The sequence below is a fragment of the Macaca fascicularis genome, chromosome 14 (genome assembly GCF_037993035.2).
Source record: "Macaca fascicularis isolate 582-1 chromosome 14, T2T-MFA8v1.1".
Lineage (NCBI taxonomy): Eukaryota > Metazoa > Chordata > Mammalia > Primates > Cercopithecidae > Macaca > Macaca fascicularis.
Genome location: NC_088388.1, coordinates 101,849,438 through 101,864,564, shown reverse-complemented (window position 1 = coordinate 101,864,564; position 15,127 = coordinate 101,849,438). Strand labels below are relative to the sequence as shown.

Genomic DNA, 15,127 nt, shown 5'->3' with positions numbered 1-15,127 from the left:
AACTTTTGTATTTAGTTCAGTAACAGCACAGCCCATTTTGCCAATCACATCTTAACAGTTGGAAAAGCAAACATATTATCTATCAGGCTTTCTTCTAAACTTTAAATATGTTTTATGTAAGTTATAACTCCAGAGAAAATTTACAAAGGATACACCTTAATCTAGAAGGAATTAGAGCTGCCACAGCTCCTATGCTTTTAACCTCTCAGTATTTTATCTGTTGGCCTCCACTGTTTCTTCCTGGAATTCACATCACTACCACCACTCTGTTCTCCTTGTCCTTATGTCAGTGTGGCCAAATACTTTCCCTTTATCTCAATCAGGACAAGACACGTTTTTTGTTGTTGTTGTTGTTTTCCCCCCCTCAAAGGAATAGAGAACCATAGAATATTAGTCTTAAAATGTCTTTAGGCCAGGTGCAGTGACCCATGTCTGTAATCCTAGCACTTTGAGAGATTGAGGCAGGAGAATCACTTGAGTCCAGAGTTCAAAACCAGACTGGGCAACATAGTGAGACCTCTGTCTCTATTTTTCAAATAAAATTTGAAAAATCTTTAGACAGAATCTAGTCTAAAAATGAAGGCTTAAGTGTGATGTATAGCCCCCTCCCAAGTAGGGTATCACCTGTGTGGGCATCTTCAGACGTAGGGATCTTAATACCACAGAGAAATCCCTTTAAATTTGTTGGGTAAAATCTCTCCAATGTTTATTAAGAAATACACAAAAAATAAAGCAAAGAAGAAAATGCAAAAGAGATGTAAATGAGAGAAAGAAAAATGGGCACTTATTAAAGGTCTAATAAGTGCACATTTGTATCCATCATTCTACTGAGTTCTTACTCCTAAGATGCTCTTCCCTTTAGCAAACTAATAAGCAAGTCAGCAAAGAAAGAAAGAACAAACAAAATGTAGTGATCAGGGACACGTCGGGGAGATGGATGGTGGCAGGTGGCCAAAGGACCACGAAAGTTTTACAGAATGTCTTCCTCTGAATATGTTGAGTCTTGCATTCAAGCATTTATTATACACCAATAATGTGAGCATCATTTTACTTGACAAAGAAACAGAAAAGAAAGAAAGGAAGAAAACAGAAGAGCACGAGGAGAGAATTTAGAATGGATTCTGTTCTTCAACTTCAAAGCATCTGCTAATTTGAATTTAGGGAGGAGGGGAAAAGATTGAAAGAGAATAAGACACGTGTAGAAGACAAGGACAGAGAGAATTTCAGTCCAGTGAGCAATGTAACTCATTTCAATTCTACAACTATTTATGGAGCAGCTACATGGGCCCATCACCCTTTAATAAATTGAGTACAGAATTAAAACCACCCAAAGGGAATATACTTCCTTCTTTTTCACAGACCCTCTTTGTTCTATTCTGCCCATGAGGTTTTCCTCCTCAAGAACCAGCAAATCCAGTCACAATCAATAACAGCCATTACAAATCAGTTTCAAAAAAATAAATCACCCCTTCTAAATTTCTTCTAGATATTATCTTCTATGTTTTGAGTATAACTGTATATAGTATAGACTATAGCTATATATGTACACTTTCCACTTACATCTTTTCTTTGCTTTTATAATGTCTTTCTTAAAACTCCTTTTAGAAGTTCTGCACAATTCTGACTTTTACCAAGTCAGCCTACTTCTTCTCTCAAAAACACAAACATAAATTGTCTAGAGAACTCCAGTCAATTTTTCCAGAGGGGAAAAAAAAAATGCTTCAGTTTTCTCCTCTACCAAGACAGGAAGCACTTCCTGGAGATTAATCATTATGTTGCCTTGCAAAATTGGGAAGGTTAAGAGAAATTAGTAAAGTAGGTTGTATCATCCTACTTGGAATTTGGAATTTTTGGAAATGGTCCTGCTGCCATTTGGATGAAAGCAAGGATGAGTCAAGCTGCGGATGATCCAAATAAACACTGTCACTCTTTAAAAGCTGGGCTCCCGAGGGTGGACCTGCACAGAGGCAGGCAAGAAAGCAAGGCATAGAGACAACACAGAGCTAAGTAAAGCCAGTGGAAATGAAGAGTCTTCCAATCCTACTGTTGCTGTGTGTGGCAGTTTGCTCAGCCTATCCGTTGGATGGAGCTGCAAGGGATGAGGACACCAGCATGAACTTTGTTCAGGTAATTAACACTAACTGACCTGGCCAGGTGGGGAACTTCCACAGTAAGCTCAAACCATTCTGTGTGTCTTAAAACCCACATAGAATGCTTGAGCGTACTGTGTAGGAACAGGTCAAGAATAGAGAGTTATAGAGTGTTGGAAGTGGAAAGGGTCTCATTATCACACCATTTGGGCTTCTCCTCTTATGTAGGAAGAAACAAAGGCCAGAAAGGTTAAGTGTTTTCTTAAGATCACACAACACCATACGAGTAGCAGCACTGGGGCTTAAGGCACATGAATAACAAGTGGAGAGTGGATGAACCATATCTTACTTTGGAACATCTTCAGTTTTTTTTAAATGCAACGTAATTTTAGCTAAATATTTATGTTGCTAGTATCGTATTATAAAACTTGGTATTATTTCAGCAAACTAGAGAAATACTCCAAATAGCTTAAGAAAAGTGAGCAACTGCAAAAACTTACTATAAATAGAGAGTTATAGTAAAATTTGTAAGAATGACCTAAAAACTATACTTATTCTGTTAGCAATATCTAGAAAACTACTATGACCTTGAAAAAGATGTGAAACAGTTTGTTAGAAGAAAGGACAGTGGTCCTGTTGTTAAAAAAATCCGAGAAATGCAGAAGTTCCTTGGGTTGGAGGTGACGGGGAAGCTGGACTCTGACACTCTGGAGGTGATGCGCAAGCCCAGGTGTGGAGTTCCTGACGTTGGTCACTTCACAACATTTCCTGGCATCCCGAAGTGGAGGAAAACCCACCTTACATACAGGTAATGGTTTAGAGAGGTTTTCACATGAGATTAGAATTTTATAAACTATGTTATAGGAGAAAATAGTATCCTCTTCAATTTTTCTCCTACAGGATTGTGAATTATACACGAGATTTGCCAAAAGATGCTATTGATTCTGCCATTGAGAAAGCTGTGAAAGTCTGGGAAGAGGTGACTCCACTCACATTCTCCAGGCTGTATGAAGGAGAGGCTGATATAATGATCTCTTTCGCAGTCAGAGGTACAAAAAAAAAAAAAAAAAAAAAATCAGAACAAAACAAAACACAAAACAAAGCAAAACCAAACAAAAATGTATCCATTCATCTATCTGTTGTTATTATACTGGAAAAGGCCCAAAAGGGATCCTCATTACCTATCTTTCCAATAATTTTTTTTCCTACTAGAACATGGAGACTTTTACCCCTTTGATGGACCTGGAAATGTTTTGGCTCATGCCTATGCCCCTGGGCCAGGGATTAATGGAGATGCTCACTTTGATGATGATGAACAATGGACAAAAGATACAACAGGTTAGTTACACATCTCTCAGAATGATTTTGGCATTAATTTTTTTATATGTAGAAATCTCTTAATAACCAAGAAAGCTCAAGAAATGAGATGTTCTGGATTTTCCAGTGGATCAGAGATCAGCAGAATATATTTTTGTTTTAATTATTATTGAAAATATTTTCAGATGCTTTAACAGTTTTCCTACATTGGTAAGCACAATATAGGAAATATCATTAAGTATTTCTTTAATGACTGTGGATCTTTGTGATCTAGGGGTAACCATTATTAAGAAAAATTTATCCTATCGAAATGCAAACATTCAAGGGATAGCATATTGCACTGAATCTACACTAAAATGTGCTCTTGATGTTGCTTATGTAATTTCCTCCATTTACTTCTTTACTCTTCAAACCAGAAATCAGAATTAAATTTCAGAAACTGAGATTTTTTTTTTTTTTTTCCTGGCTGAGGCATTATTTTAGTACTTTTAGGTTAAAAGAATTTTTACGGGCTTGTTCTGAAGGAAAAGACTAACTCCCAAATACAAAGTTCAAACTGTTTAGGTAGAAGAATGTTTCTCAGTTCATAACTGTATATTTTGGGGAATGACATCCAAAGTTTTCAAAAAAACCAGCTAAAACAATTAACACTGCTTCTAAAAACATAGAAAAACAATACTATGTCTGAGGTTTAGCTGGGATTTACAATGAAAATGTAAACCTCTGTAGGACGTACAAATGTGAGTTTAGTCCTGGATAAAATTCTTGATTTGGTTGAGTTAACGAATTCTTGTAAAGAAATCTTCCTGCAAACTCTCAAATGAGATTGTTCCTAGCATTACAAGTTATACAAGTAATACTAGCAAAAGTAATGTAGATTTACTTACCGTATTGATCATAATTACCCAGTGCCTCCCAATTTTAGCATTATGGATGTCTTTAAAAATATGAAGGAAGACTGGGCACGGTGGCTCACACCTGTAATTCCAGCACTTTGGGAGGCCGAGGTGGGTGGATCACGAGGTCAGGAGATGGAGACCATCCTGGCTAACACAGTGAAACCCCATCTCCACTAAAAATACAAAAAATTAGCCGGGCGTGTTGACGGGCGCCTGTAGTCCCAGCAACTCAGGAGGCTGAGGCAGAAGAATGGCGTGAACCCGGGAGGCGGAGCTTGCAGTGACCCGAGATGGTGCCCCTGCACTCCAGCCTGGAGTGCAGACTCTGTCTCAAAACAAAAAAAAAAAAAAAAAAAAGAAGGAAAAAATTTTGAATAAAACCAGTGTTTATGTATTCTTATGTATTCTAAATCTGTTTTGTGACAAATGTTAGACATGAGTGGGCGTACTGTGTTTTAAACCAATTTTGCAAATTCTATGACATCTATCATTATTCATGTTTTTAGTCTCAATATGTACTTCATGATGATGAGACTGAGACATTATGAATTAAGATGAATATAGTTTCCTTTAACTGAGACTACAAATGGCAAATGTAAATATATTAAAACAGTGTTTAGCTTTGCATTGACAAATGAAGGTAAATATTTGATATGCTAAACAAATGGGTTCATTCCATTCCTGAGTACAAGAAAAGGGACCTGTTTCTTCTGGAGTTAATATGCTTGTGAGGCTGGGGGTGGGTTCCGGGGGATCAATCTCAAAGATTGATTTCAGGTATGAGTTTTAAAATACACTTAGCTTTCCATTAAGTGTGTAATTAGTCAATTGTTTGGTTAACCAACAAACAAGGTGTAAAAAGCCCTGTGTGGTTCCAAGAAGCAAAAACCAGTACAATGCACAGCAGACCTGTGTAATGTACGTGTATTTAAAAAATAAGTAACTATTGTTTTTGATTTCTTAAATAGGGGTCAATTTATTCCTCGTTGCTGCTCATGAACTTGGCCATTCCCTGGGTCTCTTTCACTCAGCCAACACTGAAGCTTTGATGTACCCACTCTACCACTCACTCACAGACCTGACTCGGTTCCGCCTGTCTCAAGATGATATAAATGGCATTCAGTCCCTCTATGGTGAGTGACGCTGGGAAAATTAGCCATTGTGGTTTTGCAACGATGGTCTTCAGAAGAGCTGTCAAATGCTACATTTAGCTGAAAGCACCGTGAGAATGTTTGGAAAGCACACAAACGGGCATATATTGAAACGTATCACATTTCCCCTAATGTTCCCTTTAGGACCTCCCCCTGGATCCCCTGAGACCCCCCTGGTACCCACGGACCCTGTCCCTCCAGCACCTGGGACGCCAGCCGCGTGCGATCCTGCTTTGTCCTTTGATGCCGTCAGCACTTTGAGGGGAGAAATCCTGTTCTTTAAAGACAGGTCAGACTGAAAAATTATATTTTCCTATCATTTTAGTCTACAGTGCTTAGAAAGGAAAACACACAGAAATTTGATAGAGATTTTTAAACATTTAAAACAAAAACGTTTCTTCTGAGCTTGGCATCATTTAGATCTGGTGCTGCCTTTTCCCACATTTTCCTAAAATTGCCAGGTTTGTATTTGAAGGCTCAGGCTGATCTGGTTCCTGTCTTCTAATTGCTATTTCCAAATGTTTTAAGTTGCGGTTACTTTTCAAAAGGCATGAGTAGATCTCTAGAATAATACTTTTATTTTTACTTCCTTTAAAAATGACATCAGGATCAACATTACATTTAATCAAGTAATTTACCTACTGATGGATCAATACGCACATGACAAACATTCAAACAGCACAAATGAGAAGAAAATTAAAAACTTTAGTTCCCAGTTCCCCCTATATTCATCCAGAGTCAAGACTTTTTGTGCATCCTTCTAGAATCTTTCTATACGTATATAAGAATATATTTATACAGCACATACACGTACACACACACTGCCCAGCTTTTGGAACAGGGCATAGCATACGCACTGTTTTGCACACATTGCAGGTAGTTAAAGCTTATGCTGGGCTAATTCATTTGCATGATAGAATAATTTTTCTTCCATAGAAGACATTCCTCTGGAAACCTATGACAGGAGACTCACTGCAGTCTTCTGAAGAAAAAGGAAAGAAATTTTCTAATGGCAATATACCTGATTTCTATCTGTCATCCAGCCTAGAAGATGAGAGAATGGGGGAAGTTGCGTGAGGCAAGATGGTGAGGAAAATATTCTAAAGGTGAAAGACTGTTTTTCAATTTACATTTCTTTTTACATATATTTTAGGCACTTTTGGCGCAAATCTCTCAGGAAGCTTGAGCCTGACTTGTATTTGATCTCTTCATTTTGGCCGTCTCTTCCTTCAGGCGTGGATGCCACATATGAAGTTACTAGCAAGGATCTTGTTTTCATTTTTAAAGGTAATTATTACATCATCATTTGTTTAACTTGCTAAAATAAACCCTCTCATAAGAAATTGAACGACACTTTCCTTTTCCCTGCTACATCAAGTACTGGCTAGTACAGTAGTCAAAGGTAATGAAGAAATAACCAGGGCTGATATGATTGCATTTATATTTTATAGATGATAAAAATAAAGACAGGAAGATAAATTACCCAGAGTTGTAAATTCTCTCATTTGACCTTGGTTTATTCATTCAGTCTGCAAATTTTTGTGAAAAGCCCACTATGAGCTGGTGACTAAATCTAAAATTTGGGCTACTTCTTTACCATGAAAATCAAAGATGCTAAAGTGTATTTCTAAAGCTAAAGGGCTTAACTGTTATAATTCAATGTGACTCTGAATTATTTATATTTAACAGGAAATCAGTTCTGGGCCATCAGAGGAAATGAGGTACAAGCTGGATACCCAAAAGGCATCCACACCCTAGGTTTCCCTCCAACTGTAAGGAAAATCGATGCAGCCCTTTTTGATAAGGAAAAGAAGAAAACATACTTCTTTGTAGAGGACAAATATTGGAGGTGAGATGCAAAAGAAATGACTTTGCGTGGAGCCTAATTAGTGAAATTAGTTTCTTTTTCTAAGGAAATCCCTCACCCCAACCTTAGGCCTGCTTCTCTCTTAGTAGGAAGGATGGGACTTCAGACAACTGTGGGAAAGTTCTTATTTTAAAACAGCAGCACTTTAAGCTCTCCTGCTTTGAGTCCCAAATGCAGTTGGCTGGTGCTTCCCTTAGTGCTGTTGTCCCAACTGCCTGGAGCCCCCTCTTCTCTCCTCAACCTATTCAAATCCTGCCCATCCTTCAAGTCCTGGCTCAAGTCTTATCACCTCCATGCAGCTTTCCCTCATGGACTTTAGACCCGTTGGGAAAATGTTCTGAGAATCCAGACCACCATTTAGCATTTCCTTCCCATTGTCTTATAGTTTGGCTCACTGACTGTCTGTGTTTGTTACTGTCTCACTGTGCGTTTGTCTTGTCTTCCTAACACTACTATGTGATATCCAAGGGCTACCTCTAACCTCACCCGTTTGTTACCTCTGCCTGATAATGATGGCACTTTTAAGAGATGATGAGCAATAGCAGTCCAGTTTATGGATACAACCCAGCACTCGCAGACAGGTTGATTCCTGGGTCATTTGCCCAGACTTTGAGACATCGAGGCCGACCATCTGATATCCAGCCAGTGGGCTAAAAACACACATACTGAGCTTTGCTTCTAATCCTAATCTCTTTTCCCGGGAGGCCACCATAGAAGACTTAGATGTGCAGGGTGGGGAGGGCAGGTATATATGGGCCAGTTGTGGTAGGGAACTAAAATTGCACTTTAGATGTTGATTCAATTCACTTTATATATATGTTCACACTTTCATGTCTTTGTGACAGAAAGATGATTAAGATTCTTTCTGTCCAGGCTTAAGAAATACGATGACAAACAGCAGGTGCTACATGCAGCAGGATGCTGCCCCTGTTCTGGATGGAGATATGGCTTTAAGAACTCTTTGCAGTACGATTAAAGTCACATATTTCTACAGTCCCAAATATGCTTAGCGTTTATTTGCAGTACTTACAAAGTTTAGTAAAATTCCACATTAAACCTACCATGATCTAAGATGTTTGGTAACATGGCCTCTATGCAATGCTGAGCTGTTTCTTTTACTCGGTACAGATTTGATGAGAAGAGAAATTCCATGGAGCCAGGCTTTCCCAAGCAAATAGCTGAAGACTTTCCAGGAATTGACTCAAAGATTGATGCTGTTTTTGAAGAATTTGGTAAGAGGATACTTACTGTGTTGGCCATGGAGCACTTGAAACATCTATGATATCAGAGACAAGAGGAGCATTGAAACTTTTTAATAACAAGTGTTTTTTAAGACCAGTTCCCTCCCCAAAATTTTGATTTGCCTACATTTGTACTCATTATAGAACTACTTCACAAAATAACTTGTTTGGAACCATAAAGATAATTAACAAATCTTGCTACTTTATCTTATACATGCATATAAAACCGTGCATGTAAAATCAAAGTGCTCCAGTGTCACTTACTCACATCTCGAGCTAACATGTGAAGTCAAGCTTGAATTTCAGATTACCATGTTAGTATAAAAATCCCATCAAATGGTGTGGCCAGATTTAATATTGGTTAGCTGGCCTTCTCCTCCACCCCATCTTATTGCTGCTACTAATTCCCAGGGAGATCTTTTTCTGTCTTTCCTGAATTGTCAGTCATTGCCCATGCCGGTCATTTGCAAATACTTACCTTTCCATTGCCCAGAGTTTACTCAAGGTAAGTAAGTGGAGGCTGATGATCTTTATTGAAAGGTAACCTGATCACCATGTTTGCAGAGTGCTAAAGGGTTCTCTGGTGTTTTGAAATAGTTGCTGTGCTTCCTAGGCTGCAATGCAGGAAAAAGGGAGGAGGATTTTTGGGGAAGAAAGAAATAGGTGATTAGAGTTTCCAAGCAAGTGGAGAATTTATCTGATCAGAAGCAGAATAACCTTGTAACCTGGAACCTGGCTTTGTTGTTAGAGTGAGCTGGCATGGAGTGCTGGCTCCATCCTTCCTTGCTGAGTAACCTTGAGCAAGCATCGGAATCTGTCTAAACCTCAACTTGTTCAACCTGTAAATGGAGTTAGACATACAATCTCATAGGGTTGTTGCAGAAATAAATGAAAATAAATTCATGTAACAAGCTTGGCATAGTCCCTGACATAAAGTAAAACTCTATAAACACTTTCTATTTTTAGTTCTCTATGATTCTGAGTTTTGTATATTGTCAAATGTCTTTATTTGGAAAAAATGTCTTACTATTTCCCTTGTCTGTATTTGAAGGATTTTTTTATTTCTTCACTGGATCTTCACAATTGGAGTTTGACCCAAATGCAAAGAAAGTGACACACACTTTGAAGAGTAACAGCTGGCTTAATTGTTGAGAGAGATATGTAGAAGGGACCATATGGGAACTTTAAATGAAGCTGATAATTCTTCACCTAAGTCTCTGTGAATTGAAATGGTTTGTTTTCTCCTGCCTGTGCTGTGACTCAAGTCATACTCAAGGGAACTTGAGCGTGAACTCTGTATCTTGCCGGTCATCTTTACATTATTACAGGGCATTCAAGTGGACTGCTGCTTAGCTTGCACCTTGTCATGTGGAGTGATCTTTCCCAAGAGAAGGGGAAGCAGTCATGTGCAACAGACAAGTGACTGTATCTATGTAGACTATTTGCTTATTTAATAAAGATGATTTGTCAGTTATTTTATCTTATTGTTGTATTTGTTTGTTTCAAGGGCAAGTTGTTCTCACAATTTGGGCACATTATGGGCTGAGCATGATCAGTCAGTAGACTAGAGTCTCCACGGCTTGGGGTTCACAATGGGTTCCAGAACTGCAGAGAATCTACAACTTGCCCTCCTCATGAACCCTGCAAACGGGATGCTTATTTCTACCATCTAGACATTTGATGTGTCCTGACATACTTAAGGCAAAAAATCGAGAGGGATCGTGACATTGTAGAGCAGGCTCTAGGAAAAACTGTGAAGGGAATCCTGTACTCATAGCAAATTGCCTCATTTGCACACCTCATTTTACAGGATGAGGAAATCAAACTTGTTTTTGATCTTTTCCTTTTACTTATAAATTCCCTCAGTACAGGTCCCTCCTCTGACCTAGCAAGCAAACTTCCTCATATCTACCCTATTCACACGTTAAAATATACTTTTGTACTCATTTTGTATCTGCCTGTGCCTGGAGGTAAATGCTCATTGGCAAATGAGGATTCTAACATTCGTTTATCATCCATAACTAATGTCTCTAGCACAATGCCTGGTACATGATAAGAGCTCATTCCCTTTTTAACTTATCCATTCATCTGAAAGTAATTTACAAATCATATTCCATGTGCCAGACATTATGCTAGGTTGCAGGCATAAGAACCTGAAAATAATGGACACCGCCCCCTGCCCTCATTGAGATTATAATCCAGCAGAAGGAATCCATGCAGATAACCACAAATATAAATATGCAATTGTAAATTTCATAAGAGTTACAAAGGGAAAAAATAAAAGGAGGATCTACTTTGAACCAGACAGTTTTAGAAGAACTTTTGAGGGAATGGCATTGAAGAATGTTTTGAAAGGGAGTGTGGAGACTAAGTGGGGAGATGATGGCTTGGACCACATGGGCACACTGGAGAGTTAGGGATGAGAGTAGAATATATAGATATGAGATAGATAACAGGACTCAGTGATGGATTAGATATGCAGTTTGATAGAAAAGGAAATGTTCACAGTAATTCCTAGGTAGCTTGCTTGAGCATAAGAGCTGATGGTGATGGCATTTACTGAGATGGGGAAACACTTGGAGAGAAGAAGGTTTGTGAAAGAAGGGCAAGAGTTGGGATGAATTTTTTATGTTTGCCCATTTTTGAAATGTGTTAGAGAAATTCAAGCACCCATGAGCTAAAGGCATCTGAAATGCAAAAGAGAGGAGATATATATATATATATATATATATATGTACACATATATACATATATACACACACATATATATGAAACATATATGTATATAGAAGGTTTCAACATTGAGGTTATTCTTAAAGCCAGAAGTATAGGAAAGATCATATGCAGAGAGTTTAAGATAAAACTAATGAATAGCAACATTTGGTCAAAATTTACAGGATTTCTTTATTTTTAAAATTACCTCATTTTATTTATTTCTAATAGGTAATACCTTAGCCACAACACGAAATCCAAAAGTTAAAAGACATTATGCAATATAAACAATTTTCCTCCCACCCCTGTTTCCATGATCTAACTCCTTTTCTCAGAGGTAACCAAGCAGATCTTTCTTGAATCCTTCCAGAGCTATCTTATGCATACCAAGCATTAATATAATCTTTCAAAATAAAAATGCTACCATGCAAAGTTACACTGTCTTGCTCTTTGATTTCTTTCACTTAACAGACCTTGGCAGCTATTCCACATTAGTACACGTAGAATTGCTTTATTCAATCTTTTTTTTTTCTTTAGGTGCACCCAATACCAAGAATACAATACAAAAGGCCCAAATACAATGAAAAAACACATTTGTCCATTGTCACCAATGATAATGCTCTTTTAGCACATGCCTGCTGAATGGAATGGGGATTTAATAAAGTTCACTCCTGAAAAAAATAACCCAGTGAGTCTCACCACAGCCAACATCATTAAGCAATCTGGTTGTGAAATGAACGTTTATAATGCTTCAAACAGCTTAAACCTGAAGTTTGATACCACATCTTCATGTTTGCTCAGTTCTCCATAAGATTATCTACAGTATTTACAACCATTCAAAGGCAAACATTAAAACCACATTCATTTAAGACTCAACAATTCCCATAAATATGTACAGTTATTATGCATCAATAAAAAACAATCAAGTAATATAGCACCTCAAACTAAATGGTTAAATATATGAACTACTTATACTGACAACTAATATTTGATTTTGTGTGACTACTTAAGGTTGGTTTTTAGCAAATAATCCCTTTAAAGGCAATATTCGCCTCATTTGAGTTTTGACCCAGCAGTTCAACAATGATGAAGTACACAGTCTTTTTTTTTTTTTTTTTTGAGAGGGAGTCTCGCTGTGTTGCCCAGGCTGGAGTGCAGTGGCCGGATCTCAGCTCACTGTAAGTTCTGCCTCCCAGGTTCACGCCATTCTCCTGCCTCAGCCTCCCGAGTAGCTGGGACTACAGGCGCCCGCCACCTCGCCCGGTTAGATTTTGTATTTTTTTAGTAGAGACGGGGTTTCACCTGACCTCGTGATCCGCCCGTCTCGGCCTCCCAAAGTGCTGGGATTACAGGCCCGGCCGGAAGTCCACAGTCTTACTGGCAAAACCAGTATGTTGAAAAGTCCTCATTTAACGTCTGGATAAGTTCTTGGAAACTATGATTTTAAGCAAAGGGATGCATAAGGAAACCATTTTTTCCCATAGGCTAATTGATATAAAGAAGAGCTAAATTTCTATGGCATATTTCTAAGTCACAAAAACATTACCAAACTTCTAAATAAAGACCAAAACACTTCTAAATAGTAAACACTGTAGGCCCAGCATGGTGGCTGACGCCTGTAATCTCAGCACTTTGGGAGGCCAAGACGGGCAGATCACTAGAGGTCAGGAGTTCAAGACAAGCCTGGCCAACATGGTGAAACCCTGTCTCTACTAAAGACACAAAAATTAGCAAGACATGGTGGCATATACCTGTAATCCCAGCTACTCAGGAGGCTGAGGCAGGAAAATCGCTTGAACCAGGGAGGCAGAGGCTGCAGTGAGCCGAGATCGTGCCACTGCACTCCAGCCTAGGTGACAAAGTGAGACTCCGTCTCAAAAAAAAAAACAAAGTAAACATTGAAATAAATGTGAGTTATGCATACATTTAAGAAAAATTAATAAAAAACAAGTAAGATAATTATTTACCCTCTTGTTCCAGGTCAGAGTGTCCAGTGGCTGGAGCCCATCCTGGCAGCTCAGGCCAGCCCTGGATAGGATTCCATTCCATCATCACAGGGCACGCTCACACCCACTCACACTCGCCAGACTGCGACCATGTGAGCCTCACGTGCACAGCTGTGGGATGTGGGAGGAAACCAAGTACCCAGAGAAAATCCGCACAGACACAGGGAGAACTTGAAAACGCCCCACAGACCTCGGCCCTGACCGGAAATTGATTTTTTTTTCTCTTTGACGTCATAACTAACCCACGTTACTTGAGGACCTGCTGTTTAGAGTTTCTTTTCTTTTTTTTGAGATGGAGTCTCGCTCTGTCGCCCAGGCTGGAGTGCAGTGGCCGGATCTCAGCTCACTGCAAGCTCCGCCTCCCGGGTTTATGCCATTCTCCTGCCTCAGCCTCCCGAGTAGCTGGGACTACAGGCGCCCGCCACCTCGCCCGGCTAGTTTTTTGTATTTTTTAGTAGAGACGGGGTTTCACCGGATTAGCCAGGATGGTCTCGATCTCCTGACCTCGTGATCTGCCCATCTCGGCCTCCCAAAGTGCTGGGATTACAGGCTTGAGCGACCGGCCTAGAGTTTCTAAGTCACTATGCTCCAGGGTAAGAGTAATGCACAGTCCATTTTCCATTTTACTGGAATTTATGTTCAATTCATGATTTAAAGCCTCCAAGTTTTCATTTCTCCAAACTGTCCTAAGACATTGTTTGCCTTAGGACCTTGTTTCTCCCTCTATTTTCTTCAAACAGAAACATTTCTCAAGTATCTACATGTTCCCAAAGAGGAATTCTTCAGAGGTGGCCGCTTCTTTGGGATAGTGCAAGTCTACCAGGCCTCTGAAGCAAGAGGAATGGGGAGGGAAAGAACTGAAGTGCAAGGTTCATTGGTAAGTTTCACATTAGCCATTAGGAGCTGCGGAGTATAAGAATGCACACGTATGTTTACTGCAGCACTATTCACAATAGCAAAGACTTGGAACCAACCCAAATGTCCATCAATGATAGACTGCATTAAGAAAATGTGGCACATATACACCATGGAATACTATGCAGCCATAAAAAACAATGAGTTCATGTCATTTGTAGGAACATGGATGCAGCTGGAAACCATCATTCTCAGCAAACTATTGCAAGGACAAAAAAAAAACCAAACACCACATTTTCTCACTCATAGGTGGGAATTGAACAATGAGAACACTTGGACACAGGAAGGGGAACATCACACACCGGGGCCTGCCGTGGGGTGCAGGGAGGAAGGAGGGATGGCATTAGGAGATATAGTAAATGACGAGTTTATGGGTGCAGCACACCAACATGGCACATGTGTGTGTATATATATATGTAACAAGCCTGCACGTTGTGCACATGTACCCTAGAACTTAAAGTATAATAATAAAAAAAAAAATGTGGCTTTTTCCTTTCCTCTCAAAAAGTCTGAGTGTTGGTGTAGAAACGAGTACTTGGCTGTCCCCCCAGGGACTTTCTAGTAGTGGGACTGTCAGGGAAACATTGACTGAGAATATGACTGGAGAGTTTACCTACCAGGTGTAAACTTCCAGGCACTCTATTCATTTTGGGCTTGTTCCAGTTTGTCTTCAGTCAGGGCCAGATCACCTTTCATTTTTAGGAAAACAAGTTGATGACTCGGTCAACCATTGTTGATCCGGCTATGCTGGGCGACTAGATTTGCTGGAGGTACTAAATTCGGGTAGGGCGCCTCGCATATCCTGCCTCTTGTCTGCTAGTCGCATCGCAAGGATGTTTTCCCCGCGCAACTCTTGCTGCTGTTGCTTTAATTTTCACTGAGGTTAAGGTCAGCGTTCTTGCCTCCAACGTTTGCGCATGTGTTTCATA

The 15,127-nt window shown here is 39.4% G+C and overlaps 1 protein-coding gene across 1 annotated transcript; it reads left to right on the top strand.

The window, feature by feature from the left end:
* Positions 1–1,959: 1,959 nt before the first annotated feature.
* On the top strand, positions 1,960–10,039 carry MMP3 (matrix metallopeptidase 3). The gene is made up of 10 exons (XM_005579469.4): positions 1,960–2,127; positions 2,654–2,898; positions 2,991–3,139; positions 3,303–3,428; positions 5,275–5,439; positions 5,602–5,746; positions 6,611–6,744; positions 7,147–7,306; positions 8,453–8,556; positions 9,617–10,039. Exons 1-10 carry the CDS (start codon positions 2,023–2,025, stop codon positions 9,715–9,717), a joined length of 1,434 nt encoding a protein of 477 aa, XP_005579526.3. The 5' UTR covers positions 1,960–2,022; the 3' UTR covers positions 9,718–10,039.
* Positions 10,040–15,127: the final 5,088 nt, after the last annotated feature.

Coding starts and splice junctions, on each gene's coding strand:
- MMP3 (XM_005579469.4), top strand. CDS start 2,023: ATGAAGAGTCTTCCAATCCTACTGTTGCTGTGTGTGGCAGTTTGCTCA. Junction 2,128..2,653: donor CCAGCATGAACTTTGTTCAG/GTAATTAACACT, acceptor TTATTCTGTTAG/CAATATCTAGAAAACTACTA. Junction 3,140..3,302: donor GATCTCTTTCGCAGTCAGAG/GTACAAAAAAAA, acceptor TTTTCCTACTAG/AACATGGAGACTTTTACCCC.